Source organism: Rhododendron vialii, chromosome 5a (genome assembly GCF_030253575.1).
Source record: "Rhododendron vialii isolate Sample 1 chromosome 5a, ASM3025357v1".
NCBI lineage: Eukaryota > Viridiplantae > Streptophyta > Magnoliopsida > Ericales > Ericaceae > Rhododendron > Rhododendron vialii.
The window spans coordinates 36,224,208-36,240,730 of NC_080561.1; the positions used below are offsets into that span (position 1 = coordinate 36,224,208).

The 16,523-nt window shown below is 35.1% G+C and overlaps 1 protein-coding gene across 2 annotated transcripts; it reads right to left on the bottom strand.

Annotated features, from left to right (window-relative positions):
- Positions 1 to 5,484: 5,484 nt before the first annotated feature.
- LOC131326858 (glutathione S-transferase L3-like) lies at positions 5,485 to 10,638 on the bottom strand. Of its 2 annotated transcripts, XM_058359760.1 has the most exons (10): positions 10,490 to 10,634; positions 9,496 to 9,573; positions 8,659 to 8,719; positions 8,147 to 8,233; positions 6,951 to 7,049; positions 6,755 to 6,857; positions 6,578 to 6,654; positions 6,271 to 6,378; positions 6,095 to 6,175; positions 5,485 to 5,976 (listed from the first exon to the last, which is right to left on the bottom strand). In XM_058359760.1, exons 1-10 carry the CDS (start codon positions 10,498 to 10,500, stop codon positions 5,968 to 5,970), a joined length of 714 nt encoding a protein of 237 aa, XP_058215743.1. In that variant the 5' UTR covers positions 10,501 to 10,634; the 3' UTR covers positions 5,485 to 5,967. The 2 variants fall into 2 exon arrangements, with proteins under 2 accessions (XP_058215743.1, XP_058215744.1); XM_058359761.1 differs by lacking the exon at positions 6,951 to 7,049 and having other exon boundaries at positions 10,490 to 10,638.
- Between the last annotated feature and the right edge of the window lie 5,885 nt (positions 10,639 to 16,523).

Consider the following 16,523-nt stretch of genomic DNA (forward strand, 5'->3'; position numbering starts at 1 on the left):
CTGGAAACCTCGGGACCACTGAAAGATTTGTCCAATTATTAACTTCAAGACTCCGATATTAGTCGATGTGCCCGCAAACTCGCAATGGACACGTGATTATAAAAATGGAAAAACATGGGAGGTGATGCTTAAAAATGGAAAAACTGGGGAGGGGGATGCTAAATGGACGGAGTAGCACATGGGAGTCGTGGGATAAATGGTGCTACTGCTTTCATCGGAAGTAACGTGTATAACGTAATCGATTAGCAAGCTGTGAGAATTTTTTGAGAATGTAACAGGTCACGTTAGAATGTAGTACCTTTATATTGGAATTTTTTTTTTTTGGTATAAAGCATCGCCACATGATATCTCAACAGCCAACACTCTTTTTTACACATTTTCAGAGTCCGATAGTAAATAAACGAATCCCGCACGGACACCTTTGTCTTATTTGTTGAAAATAAGCACTAGGAAAAACAAAGAAGTACATTTTTTAAAAAATTCTAAAATCAGTCCAATTGATTGATAATAGTAAGTGTATGAATGTGTATTAAAGAATATAAAAAATAAACAAAAGTACATATTTTTCTTGCTTTCTAATATGTTTATTGTCAGTAGACTGACAATAGCATTATTTTTATTATAATTTTAGAGCTTTCTACCTTTATATAAAGCCTTATAGGCAGGATAGCATGCAGATCACACCGACACATGTTGGCTCCATATTCGTCTTAAATTAATTAATAAATTAAATTAAAAAATGAGAAATTACCAGTAGTACGTAGTACGTATACTCAATCACCATAGACCCTGTTTAAGGGTTTTTATTCTAATTATTATTATAATTTTTTTAATTATTACTTTTACTTTTCTCATTATCTTTTTTCAATCGCTATTTTTATTTTTAATTATTATTTTATTTCTCTCTAACTCGTTATCTGCGTATCCAAAATTCTAAAACTAACAGGGCCGTGGCTTTTTGACATGATAATAGTGTTCTAGACTAGCTCTGTGGGATGATCAATTCCAATCATGGATAAAAAGTGGGCCCCTAAAAAGCGTAGTGGTACTTGACAGGAACAGCTATAATTAGAGTTTGAAAGAGACTAGAAAGGATCTCCCAAAAAAGTTAGGTATAGTTTTTTTTTTACTAATAATTTGATGTTTGAGTCAGTGTGCACATATCACGACTAATTTCGAGATGCTGAAACTAATGATCGGACAATTTTTCAATGGCCACAGAATTTGAAATGTTTGGTCCCAGTAAAATTTGAACATACGATCTCACAAAGAACAAATACTTTTTATTGTTTGTTTCATGCCTACTTAGCCCAACCCTTTAGAGCATCTCTAATCCATACAAAATAGATGATGGATGTAACACATTGAGGGGAGATTTTGTAATTTATTCCACTTTTTCTTCACTTTTTCTACTTTTTGGGAGAATCTTTGAGGGACCCACCGTCCTTTTTAGAGTTTGGTCCTCCAAAAGTAAATTTGGTCCTCTAAAAATGGAGGACCAAAAGTAAATTTGGAGTACAAATTTCCTCCAAACTCTAAAAAGGACGGTGGGTCCCTCCAAAATTCTCCCAAAAAAGTACAAAAAGTGAAGAAAAAGTGGAATAAATTACAAAATCTCTCCTCAATGTGTTACATCCATCCTCTATTTTGTATGGATTGGAGATGCTCTTAGGTCAGAGACAAATGCACACTTCGGCTCAAAATTATAAATGGTGGCCCCCACCAAATAAAAATAGAAGATAGAAAGAAAAGGCATTTTCAACTAGAAATATTATCAGAACATATACTTCGGATGGAGGATAAATTTCTTACAAATGCGTTGGTTATATTTAATAATTGCAACAATTAGTTCCAGCTAAATCATAGATGACTTTTGGAACTAATGTATCGTTAAATTCCATTTTGATACATGCTTGAGGTACAACATATTGAAAAACTTTTATTTTACCACCTTTCAGTTGTTTTTGGTTTATTAAGATCACCTAGATATTGTATTTCGTAATGGATATTATTTTGTCATTTAGATATTTTATATTATTGAACATCGGAATTTCAAAATTTTATTGTTCATGTTGTGGCCGGCCCCGTCACATAGAAAATCTTGATTCCGTCCCTACGGTCCTACCTTGGGTTGAAAATTTAGGTTTAGTTACGATATTTTTGCAGTAAGAAACCATGTTTCATGGGTGCAAAAGTAATCGAATCATATTGGGTAGATGTAGCCGACACTGATGAATGCAGAATGGGAGAGCATCTCATTATAGAGCAATGCAGAGTAGTTAGATCGGCCGCTCATCTCGGCAATTGATGACTCGAATCTTAACCGAGCAATAGACGGTTCATATTTGTATGCGCTCAGATTCGATCAAAATTGTTCGTGCCGAGATGAATGGCTGAATCGACCGCTCTGCACCCGTTCAGCAGAAGTTGTCGAGCAGCATCCCCGGGATGTCACATGAAACCATGGATTGGGTAATGTCTCGAAAGGACTGGGCTCCTCCGTTTCCTTTGGGTCTGAAATGATCATATCCAAAGGTGTAGCGGGTTCTTTTAAACTCATTGACAATCAATCACTTCGACTGTTATGTTTTCAAATTACGTTTATGTTGTGAAAGTGGGTTTCAAGTTAGTGTTCCAATTACGGAGTATTTCCTTACTTTTGTGACACAAATACGTTTCGAAAAATAGGTCAATTCATATCCGATTAACATCATTTTTGATGTAGTTGATGGCATCGCCAAGTTATATAAATGAACATTTATGATCATCGAATTACAAAAAAAATTGACCCATAAAATGATTGGACAGGACTTCGGGAACTGGAGAGGATTCCAGTCCGTTTCAAAAATAGAAAAATTTCGGGCCAAAGGTACGTAAATTTGGTGAAATTTAAGTTTTTCTTAAGGATAATACTCATAATATATGTTATTGCTGCTAGTGATTTCTGGTACAATTTTTTTGGAATTATACAAGAGCAATCGAAAAAATAGAAAAATATGTACCGAAGTTCAGAAAAGATCAGACAACCAGACAAAAAGACAGGTTTTTGAACTTGGGGCAAGTTCCGCTCACACCCATTTTGACACCTGATTTTGTTTCAGATCCCACTATGATGTTCCGAACCGTTGATATTGTTTAAATTAGTAAAATAGGGGGCCCTGCAAAAAATCAGCTCCTTTTGATATCCGTAAATGCTTGATCCAAACAGTTTTACAGAAACTGTGACAAGAACTGGTGTTTGCAAAACTGTTTGGATCAAACCCTTACCGATATCAAAATGAGCTAAATTTTTGCAGAGCCCTCTATTTTACTCATTTAAACAAAATCTACAATTTAGAATAGCACAGTGATACCCGAAAGGGTGAGGTGTCAAAATAGGTGTCAAAATGGGTGTGAGCAGAACCGTCCCCTTTGAACTTTGTTGATTTTTTTTTCTTTGGTCATAATTTTATGATTTTTAGATTTCACTTGTCAAGAAAGATGATTAATACTTCTTTGGAGTATAAAATATTTACCGCGAATATGAATAAAATTCAAAAGACTACAAAAAGACAATGACAATAATAGGCCAAGGTAACTTCTTTCACAAATCCTCCCATTTACTTTGGAGATTGATCCTCTCCGGTCCATGCAAATGGATTGGATAGTCAAATTCAATAATGTTAGGATACATGAATTTTTTTTCGAAAATATCCGGAATAAAGAAATGAATGGTTCAGATTCACTTTGATGTTTGGATCTTACACATCAAAATGAATTTCTATCATTCATTGCTTTTTTTGGACATTTTCAGGGAAATTTTTCCTGAGTCTTACTAATTTTTTTTGTTGTTTAATGGTTAGTTGACCTTCATTTATAGATCTTCTTGGAAAAAGAAAAAGTTTGTCGAGCAGGGATTTTGTTTACTTTCTAGTTTAGTACAGTAAGTCCTTGGAATTTGTAACTGATTTCTATACTAGTAAATATTTCCCTAGCATAACTGCATCAAAAGGAACGGGACCGGCCCTGATATTTAAGAGGCCTAAAGCGAATTTTAAAATGAGACCTAGCTCTTGTTAACAAAAAAGATTCAATATAGGAGGCTAATATAAGGTAAAAAGTATTTTTTTTTACTGGTAAGGTAGAAGATTAAATATGGTATTTTAGCTTTGTAATTTAAGCAAGGAAATTTTTTGAAAAAAATTATCCAATGGAAAATTTTGAATCAAACATAACGAAATATCGGTCATACATTACGTTTTCTCTAATGGTTATTTAAGCATTTTTTAATCAATGATTGTTGAGTGAAAATAAATTATTTTGATCTATTTTTAGTATATTTTGATTTATTATTGAATTTGATATTCAAAGTTAAAAGTAAAATTAAAACAAACAAACAAAAACCTTATCAAAACATTTATAGTGCGCAAAAGATTTGAACCTTGATCTAGAGTCACTAAAAGCTAGTAGTTGAAAATCTCCGGCAAGAATAGGGTGGTTGGCTTGCTCTGACCAAGACTGCTTACCAGGATTTTAGGAAAATGAGGAGAAAAAATAGTGACAAAATATACCTCCTGGGTTTTGTAGTGACAAAATATACCACTTGGCCCAGGCTCCTCTTTTGTAGTAATACAGAACAAATTTATGTATAATATATAATTGTATAATATGAACAACGAGGCCCTCGTTTTTGAATAAAATCCAGAGGCCTAAAGCGGCAGCACCTCATGCTTCACCTCAGGGCCAGTCCTGAAAAGGAAATTTGGAGCTTGGAAACAAGAACATGCCTTGCCTACAAGTGTTTGTTCAGACAATGATTTCACATGTTTCAATACAAGTTTTTATCTGCCATGCTTGCCTTACAATATTCAACCACTCCCATCTTCGGGCCGCCTCCAATCACACTTCGACCTCATATCACCACCTCCGGCCACCAATGCCACCACCTTGTGACCATCTACATCTAGTCGTACAATCATACTATCAATGACTACTTCCGAGTAGTACTGAAACACCTTTTTTTTTCCGCTTATAGACGAATTAATATGCAAAGAAATATGAACCTCCAACTAATGGAAGAGGCTGAGATTCACATTGAATGGGTTGCACCCTAGGTCACATATGCAAAGAAATATGAACCTCCAATTAATGTTAGAGGCTGAGATTCCCATTGAATGGGTTGCACCCTAGGTCACATAATCTTCCCGTATGACATCCACTCTCGTAATCAATCCTCTTTCTCGCAAACTTTTGCAATTTGAGATGTCTTCGAAAGCCGCTTTCACCCTCGTGTTCGCACTCTCGCTCCCACTTGCAATTCACACATACATTGTGTGAATTAGGACTTACACTGCCCGAATGTTTTTGGATACCTTCCATTTTCCAATTCATTTGCTACCCGGATGCAAAGATCAATGGGTTTAGGTGTAAAGTCACATTACAAAACCACTACTATCATTTTACTCTGAATAGACATGTAATGAAAGAAAATAAAGAGAATTTGAGTGATAAAGCACAAACATCTCTCACCAATCAAGGACAGTGGACATGACTTGATCTTATTAAACTAGAAAACAAAACAAAATACAAGTATGATTATGCAAAAACATCTCACAAAATACACACGAGCAATGCTACGTACACTCGTTTCTCACATATGTGTTGGCCCAACACATTTAATTGTGGGATGGGGCCCCACACATACGTGAGAGAGGAGTGGTCGGTAGGAGTGTACCTAAACTCAATACACACATGACTTGATCTTAGTAAGCTAGAAAAACATTCTAACCACACCCTTTGGGACACTTACACAACAACAGTATCCATGTAATCCTCAATCGATATGGGTATTATGGGCATGGGAGGACAAGAGACATACCTAACGTTTGGAACACACCTGAGTTATAAAATAGATACAACATAGATAATTGGCATTAAGCCAGTTATTTAATTGACAGTTCCGAACAGCTGCTGGAGTAGCTTCTGGATTTATTGGCCCTGCAAAAAGAGAGAAGCATATTATAAGTGTTTGTAATTCTGCTTGAAATCTCACTACGAGCAAAAAAAACCAAGTGCCATTGTGGTAGTCTTTTCAGCAGAAGGCGTGAGGGACTACCAGAAAGCGCTTCTTGTAGGATGCAACGATTTTTGCCGGATCATACTTTGTCTGCGTGTAAGCATCAATCTTGTTCATCTCCTGCACAGAATTCAGCACCAAGAACTGAATTTTCAAAGTTTCGTTCAAGATAGTGTTAGATTCAAATTTCACGTTCAAAAACAGATTTAACTCACTTCAATCCATGCTCCTAGTTTTGGTCGTCCTGCCGTGATGTCATACTTCCACACGTCTTGAAAGATGATTTGAAAATTTCCAATAAAAGGACCATAGGCTATATCCACCTGTAGAAAAAACATTAAAATTAAGGACATGATTCCATTGACAATTGACATGCATGCTTGCTTGTCAAAACAAGCTAAAATGCTCTCCGAGAAAGACCCCACAGAACAAACAGAAATAATCACTGAATGAGATTGCGAATGCAGAAAGTTCCACACAATGGAGCACTTAGAAAACCAAAAGAACAAGAATGGGGTATACCAGACTGAATTGGCCAAGGAAAAAAGGATCATCCTTGAATTTGTTTAGAGCGGTTTCCAAGTAATCAAAAGCACTACCTGAAGCAGACACTACTTAAGTCAGCAAGAGGTTTCGAGAGATCACTGTCTTTTATACTTGCGACTAATGTCACAGAACACGGCAAGTATACAATCTCACCAATTTCTTTCGCTGGATCTCCTTTGAAAGAAGTAAACAGGGTTTTGTTGAATGTGTTAGTGTACTCTAACAACTCTTCAGCAAACTGTTGTTTGGAAGGATCCTATAGTATTTTCACATTGTTGATCATCAAAATCAGAAAACGTGAAGAGTGAGAGAGACGAGGAAGGGGTGTCAATACATAATCACATCTTACATTAGGCAAAAGTTTGGGTCCTTCAAAGTTATCATCGAGATATTTAAGTAAATCTAGACTCTCTCCGATGACCTTGTTGTTGTGCTCCAGTGAGGGCACCTAAGGAAAAAGAACTGCATATGTGAGCAAGAAATTGTCAAGTAAGTAGTACAATGTTAGGCAGTAGCTTTGAAGAGTGATTTCAAACTTTTCATGACAGTGCAAAACGCATCACAGACAATTCAAAAGGCATTTACAAATAACTTTGCAGACAATAGGTGAACTTGACATTCTACAAGTATTTCTGGCGAAGCCAGATTTTATTTCAAACGAAGCTGCAATAAGAGAAATGACACAATAGGACCAAGGTCAAGTTTCGACTTATGTCATAGTAATTGCTTAAGATAGGTAACTTTTCCAATTATGTATTATCACCCACATTATTATAACTGCTAATATTTGGTAAGACGGATTCAAGATGAACACTTCCGTAATACTTCCCATACCACTAATGAGTTTCAGTAAAACAATAAAGAGTTTTATTCAAGATAATTGTAACTGCCTCCTCTAGGTCTAGAATGACAAAAAAGCTTACTTATCGGTAAAAGTTGTCCCGTTTATCTCCCCATTCAAATTCATGTTATACATTATTTTCAGATCATTGCTATTATGGCCAAAATATACCCGCAATACCAGTTCTCCATCTTTATTTTACCACAAATTATTCTCCCTGCCAAGAATTTCAACATTTACATAAAGACGTTTCCACTGGAGCACCATATTGTGGGGGCGTGCAAAGGATAAGGATCCAAATCTTCAATTGCAGTAAAATCTTTCAAATAAGTTATACTATACTCCCAAATGATTAAATATTTTGTATACATTTTAATCCTTACAACTTCTTTTTTGAGGTCCATCAACAGCAATATCAGCACACCGTACCGTCAAAAACATGTGTGAACAACGCATATTGCATTCCGAAAGTACTTTACAGCACAAAGCACAGCCAACAAAATAGTGGGAGGTCTTTAACCTCTCATTGTAAAGAAGAGTTAGAAAATCAAGATGACCACATAAGAACATTTATGTTTTTCTTCGACAATCAGTTTGATCAACAAATAAGCGGCAATACTGGTGATTAAAAAAACTGCACCAAGTACTTCATTAACACAAGAGAAAATGATCGGAAGAAGAATATCGTACGAAAAGAATGCTACCTTATTTTCTGGGTAAACTTTCTCTTTGTACCAAATAGGCTTGTTTCCAATGTCAATGGCAACCAATTTTATCTCGTCTTGTAGACCCTACATCTCACAATTTACACAAGATAAGCCCCATGAACACGTTGAATAAAATTTAATGTGCACAAAACTGAGAAATCTTGCACATTAATCTTTTGTTAAGTCCTTCGGATGACTAAATATGCATCCCCTGCTACCCTGTGTGCCGATAAGCAAGCTCAATGTTCTAAACTTCGTTGAGAGTCATTCTCAATCAACCGGACATTATGCACATATGACAAGCAGGATAAAAGCCTTGCATCCAAGGGGCAGACTTAGCAACACGATTCCCACAAAAAATTAATTCTCCGGTGGAAATGTAGATTTCTCCTTTGTGAATCGTAGACGACTCTATATATAAATAACATAAAGCTTTCACCTTTATTACAGCATGCAAGTAGACAGAGGACATGGAGCAAAATAGGTACTCAAGAGCAGGAAAAACAAACCTTGTAGTTTCTTGCAATCCAAGCACGCTGCGCATATGGGCATGTGTAAGCGATATACAACCTTCAAGAAGATACCCAAATTGAATTTGATAAGAAGTATGAACCAACTGCATTCTAAGTTCAACAAAATAACTCTTCTCAAAGATATCCGATAAACTATAATATGTGAAACTGAAATTTGTTTACTCTAATCAAATGAAATTCTACCGAGCCTAATGTCCCAATAAGTTAGTGTCAGCTATATGATTTCCTTTTACTACTCGGTATTCCACTTTGTCAATCAATGTTACATGGACCCTTTAAGCGGTATAAAATACCCTTGTCACACAATCGACACAGAAATAAGGGTATAGATAGTAGCCGTGAAGTTCATGTTTAGCTGGACAAAAACTTGTCAAGCATATTTTGTAATTCAATTTTCTCATGAGCTATGCATAGAACTCCTATAATAGGCATACGCATGAAAAGAAAAAGACTATGACAACTACCAAACACCATTTTATAAACTAGAAAATTAAAAAATTTGTATTGAGGATTTTAGATATCCGGCCCGGTGTGTCCCCCTAGCCTTGAAATAAAGATTAGATGAATCCGATGTACAAGACAGTGAGACACATACCTATACCCGACATTAGCACCCGAGTTCATAAAACATAGTAGCTGTCAATGCCATATGTTTACTACTACTAGAATTTAATAATTCGCAACCACTTTTCCCCGGCATCCCATGTAAAATTAAAACTTCCCCACCCTAGCATTTCCATTCACACAATGGTACCCACACAAACATATTGAGAGAGAGAGAGAGAGAGAGAGAGAGAGAGAGAGAAGGCGTACCTGGTAGTTCCATCAAAGAGGGGAGGGGGTTCAAGAGAAGTAGAATCCAAAATTGGGGGAAGATCCTCTTTCACGAAACTAGACAATTTTTTGAAACAAAAACCATTAAAAATCTACACACACACAATCCATAACCTGTGTTCATCACACATATCAAAACTAATACTCCATGTACTCATTATGTGTTATAAGAAAACATCCTTTTGATGTGATCTGGGTCAGTTTTGAGGTTGTCCAATTCCCATACTCTTTTTTTTTTTTTAATAAGAACTTCTAACTACTTTACGAAAAGAAGGAAAAAAAAAAAACGTCACCCTAAATTTTTTCTCCACTCTTTTCAACCTTGGCATCCTAAATTTCATTACAAATTAATCTCAATTTTTTAAGATTTTCCTCAACTCATCATTTTGGAGCATAACACCGATTAGCACACACATCGCGTGTTTAGAGCCCGGTAGGGTTGCAAAAAGAGCCGAGCAGAACCTTTGTAGTGTTCGAGCTCGGTTCTATTTACTAAATAAGTCTAAAAGTCAAGCTTGTTCGTTTGTAAAAACAAGTCTAAGCCCGATTATTTTACTTAACCAGCCTCTTCAAACAAACAAGCCGAGCTTTTTGAGTGTTTGAGCACGGCTTGTTTTTTACTTAAAAAAATGAGTCTAAAACTCGAGCTCAGCTTGATTTGTTTGCAGCTTAATATTGTAAACACAACACAGATATATATGTCCATAAAAGTCCCGTTTCCACTAACAAAAATTACTAAAAACTTAATGCATTTCACAATTTCGTTTCCATTAACAAAAAAGTTGTCAACAAACACTTTTTTGCTACATTAGCTCTACTTACAAATCATCAATAATTTATCGAAAATAACTTGACATTTTTCAACAACTTACTCACTATCCGAAACACTTAATAATAATTTCTTGACCACAAATAAAAATCTATAAAATTTTTAATACCGAAAACACCATAAAGTCAGAGCAAAAGAGCTTACGGAGGAGGCATAATTGTTGCTTTCGTTTCTGAATTTCCAGCTTTCGGGTGTTTGCGTGGGAGTTGTGTGAAGCGTTTAGCGTTACATAAAAAGTCCCTCAGTATTTATAGGAGGTGATGAGAACAGTCAGATTATTTGAAAGTCGCGAGCAGTGACGAAAGGGCGTGGGAGTGGATGGTAAATTTGCTCACGAGGATTTTCGGTTCATTGCATTTGGACGTAAATTGCTAATTCCCCTGACACACCCCCGGCCCCACCTCGGGAAAACTACCCTCCCTCACTCGCTCTCTCTCTCTCTCTCTCTTCCTTTTCTTTCTTTCTTTCCTTACCGTTTCCTTCTTCTTCTTTTTTCCTTTTCTTTTCAGTTTAGTTATTTTTTTTCCTTTTCTTTTTTTCCGGTTTGAATTTTTTTTTCTCTTTAATAATAGGTTCAAGTCTAATTCTAGGCTTTGTAAAGTAATTAAGATAAAAAAAATGTTTCAATTGATCATGTTTATACAACTGTTTTATTTTTCTTTTTTTGTCCTTTATAGATTAAAAAATATAGTTACGAAAATAAGTGTTTCAATTTTCAATTCGTTTGAACCAGTGCAAAGATGTTATTTTTCTGATCATTTCATCCTAAATGATTGTAATAAATTTTTGGCTTCAAGACCTTTCAATGGACACCCTAAGAGAATCTTGAAACTAAATAATGAGTCTTAGAGTGTTTGTTGAAAGGTCTTAAACCAAAAAATTTATTATGACCATATAAAATAAAATAATAAAAAAAATGATCTTTGCTCTGATTTAACTGAATTGAAAATTAAAGCACTTAATTCTTGAATTATATTTTTTAAATATACAAATGGTGTATTTATAGAAATTAAATAAATAAGATATAAGTAATTAAATAAAAAAATAAATTAAAAATTAGGGGGACCCGAGGGCTCTGTTGTTCCCATTGGCACAGTAGCCCCTAAGAAGCCCCTGAAACGTTTCCGTTTTAGTTTTTAAAAAAATAGAAACCAACCATTTGCAATCCTATGGAGTAGAAACATGATTTGAAGCAACATACTACTGAATCAGGTAAGAGGATCTATGCTAAATAATGGTTAACAAATTTATTAAATTGTACTATAGTTAAAAAAAAATAATCCTAAATATAACATTTGTATTCTGGATTAGTACGTCGTTTGCAAAATACATTTCGTAATTAGTTTCCGAACACTAATTGTAATCTTAATGAATTTTTTGCTTCACGGCCTTTCAACGAGCACCCTAAGACTCATTATTTAGTTTCAGGACTCTCTTAGGATTAAGGTGTTCATTGAAAGGCCTTGGAGCCAAAAATTTATTACAACCATTTAGGATGAAATGATCAGAAAAATAACATCTTTGCACTGATTCAAACGGATTGAAAATTGAAACACTTATTTTCGTAACTATATTTTTTAATCTATAAAAGACCAAAAAAGAAAAATAAAACAGTGGTATAAACATGATCAATTGAAACACTTTTTTTTCTCTCAATTACTTTACAAAGCCTAGAATTAGACTTGAACCTATTATTAAAGAGAAAAAAAATTCAAACTAGAAAGAAAGAAAAAGAAATAAAATGAAAAAAAAATCAAACTAGAGAGAAAATGAAAAAAAAGAAAGAAAGAAGAAAACTGTAAAGAAAGAAAAAAAGAAAAGGAAGAGAGAGAGAGAGAGAGGTAATTCCGGGAAAGGGCAGGTGGGGCCGGGGGGTGTGTGTCAGGGGGAATAGCAGCTCTCCATTTGGACGAATTTTCACCACCGTACGGACTCCGTACCATAAAATCAAAATGGACGGCCCGAATTCACCGAGCGGGCACGTATCCCCTCGGTACTGAAAATCTTCTCGTGCTATTGACACCGATTTTCCGATGCACACATCGTACGTAGATCAACGATCTGAGTCGTTCATTAAATTTAAACATGTTTTCAAAGGCCCGTACGAAAAAATCAGCTCAATCCGATACTTATAGGTGTTCAATTCAATCATCTAACTTTTCATTTATATTTTAGGATCCTAAAACCTGAATAATAAAAACTTAAATAATTGGATCGAACATCTATAGGTATTTAATTGAGCTAATTTGTTGCGTGAGCCCTTAAAAACATGTTCTAAATTTAATGAATAACTTAAATTATTTTTGTGAGACGTATAATGGACTCACATTGGGATTTGTGCACGTGGATAGACATTGTATGTTTTAGCGCCACCTGGCCTCCACTAATGCTATTGGTACATATTGAGAAGACGAACAAATTCAATGTACAAATGATTTTGGGACCCGTCTCGGATCCCATAAACATAATCGGAGCCGCTTATTTTATTCAAAATACTTTATGTTTAAGGTTTTTGTAAAAATCAACGCCTTTGTTCGGTTTCTATTTTAGTTTTCACTTTTATTTATTTTTTTAATCATTACTCATATTTCTCCCCAATCATTACCTATATTTTTAATTATTACTTTAATTTTTTCTCTCTATATCTCTCCAATCATTACTCCTATCTCCCAATTATTACCCTTATTTTTCTCCACAATCATCACTCAAAAACAAAACCATAACTCCTATCCGAACAAAGCCGTTACATAACTCGATAGCAGTAGGAGCCTTTACAAATCATCCAACTTTGTCGCAATATTCAAACCTAAGTTTTGGAACAAATTTGGATATTTCGTAAAAGTTCTTATTTCTTACCGACAACGGGTTCACCGTCACAAAAGACAAAAAATAATCAGAATCTTTTAACACCCCAAGCTTTTAGTCTATCCCTTGTGGCCAACCTCCCATAATTGACCATCTAGGATCATAGCTAGTGCTTTTACCAGATCATGATCTTACAGCTTTTTTCAGATCATAATCATAATCAGTTTTCATTTCCTTCGCGGCCATTGCAATCTCTCCCTCCCTGTAGTCCATGAGAAGTTATCTCGGAGGGCATGTTTGATTGTAGAATAAGAGAGATAGGACCGTGCGACTAAGGGGTGAGATTCAGAGGTGGGTCCACATGTTCTTCCTTTTCATAGTTCGATGCTTGGTTGCACATGGAACGAAGGAATGGATCGGACCAGGATGGATTATTTTTCGATTCAGTATCCCATGTAGGGTATTGGCTAATACCGGGGAGAGGGGTGGCGTTACCTAATACCTATAGTCCCCTTCTTCGGGTTATTTCCCTTATTCCAATTGTTAAAAATAATCTCCATCAACTTTATCCATTCTAACTTAACAAATTACAACTAATCCCAATATTCATATAATATTCTCATCTATAATCCCGTAGATCCCATTTGTCTTCTCTATTCCCACTCCCAAACTAGAAGCAATAACATGTCTAAGTAGGTGCAATTTTCGAAATATTAATCAGAGTCCAGAGACTCCAGACAATGAATTTCACAAGTTTTCAGAACAAGTTTATATTCATTCTCTCTTTGCTTGCCCACTAATATTCAACCATTCCCACCATCCGCCACCGTTTCAAGCCATAATAACCTCCAACCACAATTTTCAACCACATATCACCATCGGTGACTCCTCCAACGGGCCAACCAATGGCTACGTCCCATCAGTAAATAATTCCTCCGTCCCATTTGGTGTACTTGGTATATATGGGGAATCCAACTTTTTAAGGAGTTAAAGTCAAAAATTGATATCTTCACTGTCACCACACAATTAAACTTGAGTATTTACTTCAATTTGAATCCATTTTCAACATAGAAAAATTACGGATGAAAGTTACTTAGGTGAGTTTGGTAAAAATTATATTGACTTAAGGACACTAGATATTATTGTCGGTTTAGTGATTTTCACTAGATATTATTGATGTTTAGTGATTGTTGGTAAAGTTTATTTGGCAAAATTTTTAGAACTATTCATTCGTCTTGATGAGAGCAATCGAAAAAGTATAAATATTAGTTGAAGCTGAAAAACTTTCTGATAAGACAAACGAAAAGACAATTTTTGTTGAACTTTTTCATCTTTAGTGAAATTGTGGTTTTTACTTTGGTCATAATTTTATACTCTGAAGGTTCAAATCGAATGGATCACGACTTGTGACCCATTCAATTTGAACTCACAACACCCAGAGGTTCTGGATAACTATCATACGTTTGCAATTCATTTACGACCCTGTGATAACCCAATTTTTACCTTTAAAATAAAAGTACGATTATTGATATATATTTTTTTGGAAATATTGACATCGCGGATAGACCCAAAATAATTTTTCCAGTCTACGGTAAATTTTAGGCAATTTTCTGAGAGCGAAGTCCGGATAACGGTAAATTTTAGGCAATTTTCTGAGAGCGAAGTCCGGATAACGTAACCGATTGAAGACCAAATATTGATATCGTTCAACTTGTTTAGAACATATTTTTAATGCTACACACGAGAAATCAGCTCAAAATATGACCGAAAAATGCTTAATCCAAATAGTTTTTCATAAAACTTGACAGAAACTGTTCTATGTAAAAAAATGTTCGAATCATGCAAGCACTTCCCGGTTATATTTTGAGCCGATTTCTCTCAAGTACTATTAAAAACATGTTTAAACAAGTTGAACAGTTTGAATCATCAAAATATTACTCGGAGAGCTTCGAATTATGAGGTCCGCATTTAAGGTCCACATTTTATTGTATTTTTAACCATCGTTGTAGTATTTTCTCAAACCCATTTTCTCAAGATAAATGTGGTTGGAAAATATATTTAACGACGTCCAATTAACATGGATTTTGACGTGCCTAATATTGTCGATGAGGTCCAAAATTTTACTCGTTCCTAACTTCCTATCATCAAAACGGACCCGGGAAAGGCTCGAAAATGACTCCCCTTGGCTCCGTTCAGTTGTCAGAAATGTTGTGTGGAAAATAGATTTTCGAAAAAAGTGAAGTTAGGTGAAGGAAAAAAAAATTATTTTTCAATATGTGTTGAATCTTGTAGGAAAAAAAATTCCTTACTTTTGACAAGACCTATTTTGCAGGAAAATGTTTGTCACATGGAAAAGCTGAACACACAGAAAGTTACAGTAAAGTTGATTTTCTGCGCAACTGAATGGAGCCTCAGTTGTTTTGTGTGAGAAATTGATTTGTAGGAAAGTGAAGTGATTTGAAATAAAGGAAAACAATTTTTTTCTGTATATGTTCTCTTGACAAGATCGAAATCTTGTAAGAAAACAAGAATTTCCTTATTTTGGCAAGTCCTATTTTGTATAAAAATGTTTTCCAATGAGAAAGCAACTTTCTTAATAATTGAGTACACATAAAGTTACGGCAAAGTTGATTTCCCATCCAACCGACTTTGAGAGAAGTCAAGGAAGTCTAAGCTTTGGGCCTCAAAAAAAATATTTAAAATGGGGCTTCCAAATTCTTAAGACCCCTACGTATATTAAGTTCAAATATATTTAATCTAAGCCTTTTCTACAATAAATATGCCCCATACAATTCTGTAATGGTAAATCTTTTGTATCGTGTTTTTTTATGAAACTTTTTCTCGACCGACCTTTGTATGAAACATATAGAATGGATCACATTCAAGGAATTCGCTTTCGACCCCTGAAATTATGAGCCGGCTCTGTTCCCATTCTTTCCGTGCACATAAACGGCTCCAAGGGCGATAATTGGTTAAATAAAGGAAGGAAAGAAAGACTTGCGAACCCTCCACCCAACTTCTATACTGTCAGGACCATTTTGAATTTTGATTTTTGCTGCGGCTATATTGGCTACCAGAAGCATGCGGATAGTGAAGACTTATTTCTTGTGCTTCCAGCTCCATGGAACTTGTTTGAATCACTTCTTGTTCGGGCTACGGCATACTGCATGAGCAATGAAAATTATGGTAATTCCCTAGCTAATCTAGTTGATTAAGGCCCCATTCCGCAACGGGAAAAAAGCTTTTATTTTTTAAGAAGACAATTTCAAACTCAAAAATTATGGACTTATTGAAATCTAAAAATATACAATATGAATCTTATTTGAAAGATTTTATCGAGATCTTTTATACGATGCAAAAAAAAAATTAAAAA